Source organism: Opisthorchis viverrini (assembly GCF_000715545.1).
Source record: "Opisthorchis viverrini unplaced genomic scaffold opera_v5_371, whole genome shotgun sequence".
Taxonomy (NCBI): domain Eukaryota; kingdom Metazoa; phylum Platyhelminthes; class Trematoda; order Opisthorchiida; family Opisthorchiidae; genus Opisthorchis; species Opisthorchis viverrini.
In genome coordinates, this window is record NW_008752020.1 from 59,999 (window position 1) to 62,551 (window position 2,553).

Genomic DNA, 2,553 nt, shown 5'->3' on the forward strand with positions numbered 1-2,553 from the left:
CGTTCGAGTGAAGCACGACTACTGATTGAGAAAACCTTGCTCACTTTGGAGTCATTGGAAACGGAAGCCGACCGTCTACCCACCGAGCTCAATCGACTACAAAGACCGGAAGTTTGTCCAGAATATTGGGGCGATGTGACCGAGGATAAGGTCTACTTTGAGAATGTCTACAAGACCGAGATGTGTGACAGAATTCCCCTGGAGGAATTGGTAGAAATCCTATTGTACGCGGATACCTGTATGGATGGCAAATATCTGGTCGATCGCATACGCCTTGTCTATCCAACTATTCATATCCGAATGGCACTTGGTATGGACTGGATTGAAAGTGCTTGCAATGAACTGCCCAACGTTCATGTGTACATCCACGCGAAAGATAACGGAGTCACGTGGGAGAAGCTCAGTAGATTTGGTCCAACAAAATATCTGTTGATCGGTCGAAACATGGTAGACTTCACTCACTATACCGATATCGATCGTATGCTTCGGGTGATGAACAGTCTTCAAGTGGATGTTGTTGGTGGTGCGGTTCGACTTGAACCGGAAGGTCAATGGTATCTCGGGTGCTATCAGGTAACTGGACGATGGTATTTCTATGTTTTATTACTCAAGTACCGATTTCCGTTAAAAGTGATCTAATAGGAGGTCTACAAGCATTGTAAAAAGGCTAAATCCATTTGTTTGTGATGAACGTTCGTTTCGTTAGGACAAATGTTACATTGGATTGTTGCACTGGATTGATCGGTGTTGTGCCTTTTTTCGTTTATGGTCAAACTGAGTGTGATATACCTGGATATAACTGGAAGTCTACCAGATTGAAATAGCCTCATCATCATCATCATCATCATCATCATCATCATCATCATCATCATCATTGTCAGCTGTGATAGCCGCGTACTCGCCGTACAGTGGTTTTAGCTGCCGCAGTTTCGTTCACCGGTGATTTCGGGGATGGGGGGTAGGTAGGTAGTTGCGCATTGCAGGAAGGAGATGATAAATTGGTGCATAAATCCAGCCTGATTCCTACTCAACCTTTAGTATGGCTGATAAATCTTGTATTTCTGAAACCCGTTAGCCGAAACTTAAAAGCAACAATTGGGGTTAATGGAGAGGAAAAAACAGACAGAAGTAAGGGGGCTGACGCTTCCGTTAATCTGCGTTACATTTACACCTTTTTCCGGGATCCACCGCGGGCGGAACAAACACAGGAGCGCAAACGAATAAGAGTGTTCTTCCAAGGGTTCGTTGTTGCTTTGAAAGTGGACATTTCTTTCGACAACTACCCTCACTTGCACATAAATTTGATTTTAACAAGAGAATCACCTGACACTAGCTGAATTAACCACATGTGATCATCTCCTCCAACCGAATGTGCTGCACCAGGCCATCTCAAGTTTCACGTGATGTGATTTCCGAGATATATCAACTCTTTTCTGATCGCAGCACCCAAATCGCGCGAAATTCGCAAACTACACCCATCTGCATACGAATTTGGTTTGAACGGAAAACTCAACGGGATCCCAGCTAAATCTCCGTTGGAATGCGTCTACCTGAGGGCCCCAATAAGGGGGAAACCGGTCTTAAGTTGGCGTGGACTCTACGTATATTGCTGAAGTGTATCACGGAAAAGTGACACGTGAATTACCTCCATACTCTCCCAGGAAGAGCAGCAAATGAGGCAGCTGGAATGGACATCAGGACTGCCTTTCTTACAAAAAGAATAACTCCAAGGGTGTAAATTAATTCGGTGCCGCTGGTGACCGAAAAATTGGGTGTCCAAACTGCCTGGTGGTGGGTCCGAAACTCCCCACCGAAATTTCATGAGATGCGCGACAAAAATGAAAGCGTCTTGCAGTATTTTTCGACGTTTTAGCATAGATTGGTACCAATTCCAGGGGGAAAGATCAATGACAATGATGTATTAACCTATCTGAACGTGACAGGCATGAGTAAGCTTAAGCAATGTAAGCTGATTTTTGGAAATTTACTGAGGATACTAGTGAAAGAAAGGGGACCTTCGCTGCGGAGTTGTTTAAAGTTACAAACTATTGGACAGGGGAGCGAGACTCTCATATGCATCTTGTTTACAAAACTGAATATCCATCTTCTCTTTTTGAACGAGCCTTCTTGAACCTTCCTGGATATTCATTGAATGTTACTCAAACGCAAGCGACTCCACGAATTCCGTAAGAGACCTCATTTTTCCAGAGACGCGAAGCGGTTTTACGAGAAAACATACTACTCGCGTGCCCCATCAGTAGTGTCCGCTGTTACATTAGTACTTTTAAGAATGTGACTCTCAACCGATTACATGTGAAGATTGAATGATTGCGAAGCACTTGGTTAGGCAGTTTTTTTCGCCTAGCCTAAACTAAACAACGTCACCTACATTTCGCAGTTACTTTCTCTCAAGTGAACCCCAATAAAGGATGTAGTGACTGTAGTGAGCATTCAGATAGTATCAGTCAGAAATGTCCAATCATAGCACTTTTATGGTTGTTGGTCTGTTCGCCGAGCTTGGCAGTTCCGTCACGAAGAGACTGGACCTTACCG

General features: G+C 44.1%; 1 protein-coding gene across 1 annotated transcript in view; it reads left to right on the top strand.

Annotated features, from left to right (window-relative positions):
• Positions 1–51: 51 nt before the first annotated feature.
• Positions 52–2,553, top strand: part of T265_15144 (hypothetical protein) — a gene marked incomplete at both ends in the record, with an annotated part of 7,068 nt that continues 4,566 nt past the window's right edge. The window contains one exon of the mRNA XM_009176765.1: positions 52–573. Within this exon, the coding sequence (XP_009175029.1) occupies positions 52–573 (522 nt within the window). The remainder of the gene's footprint in view (positions 574–2,553) is intronic.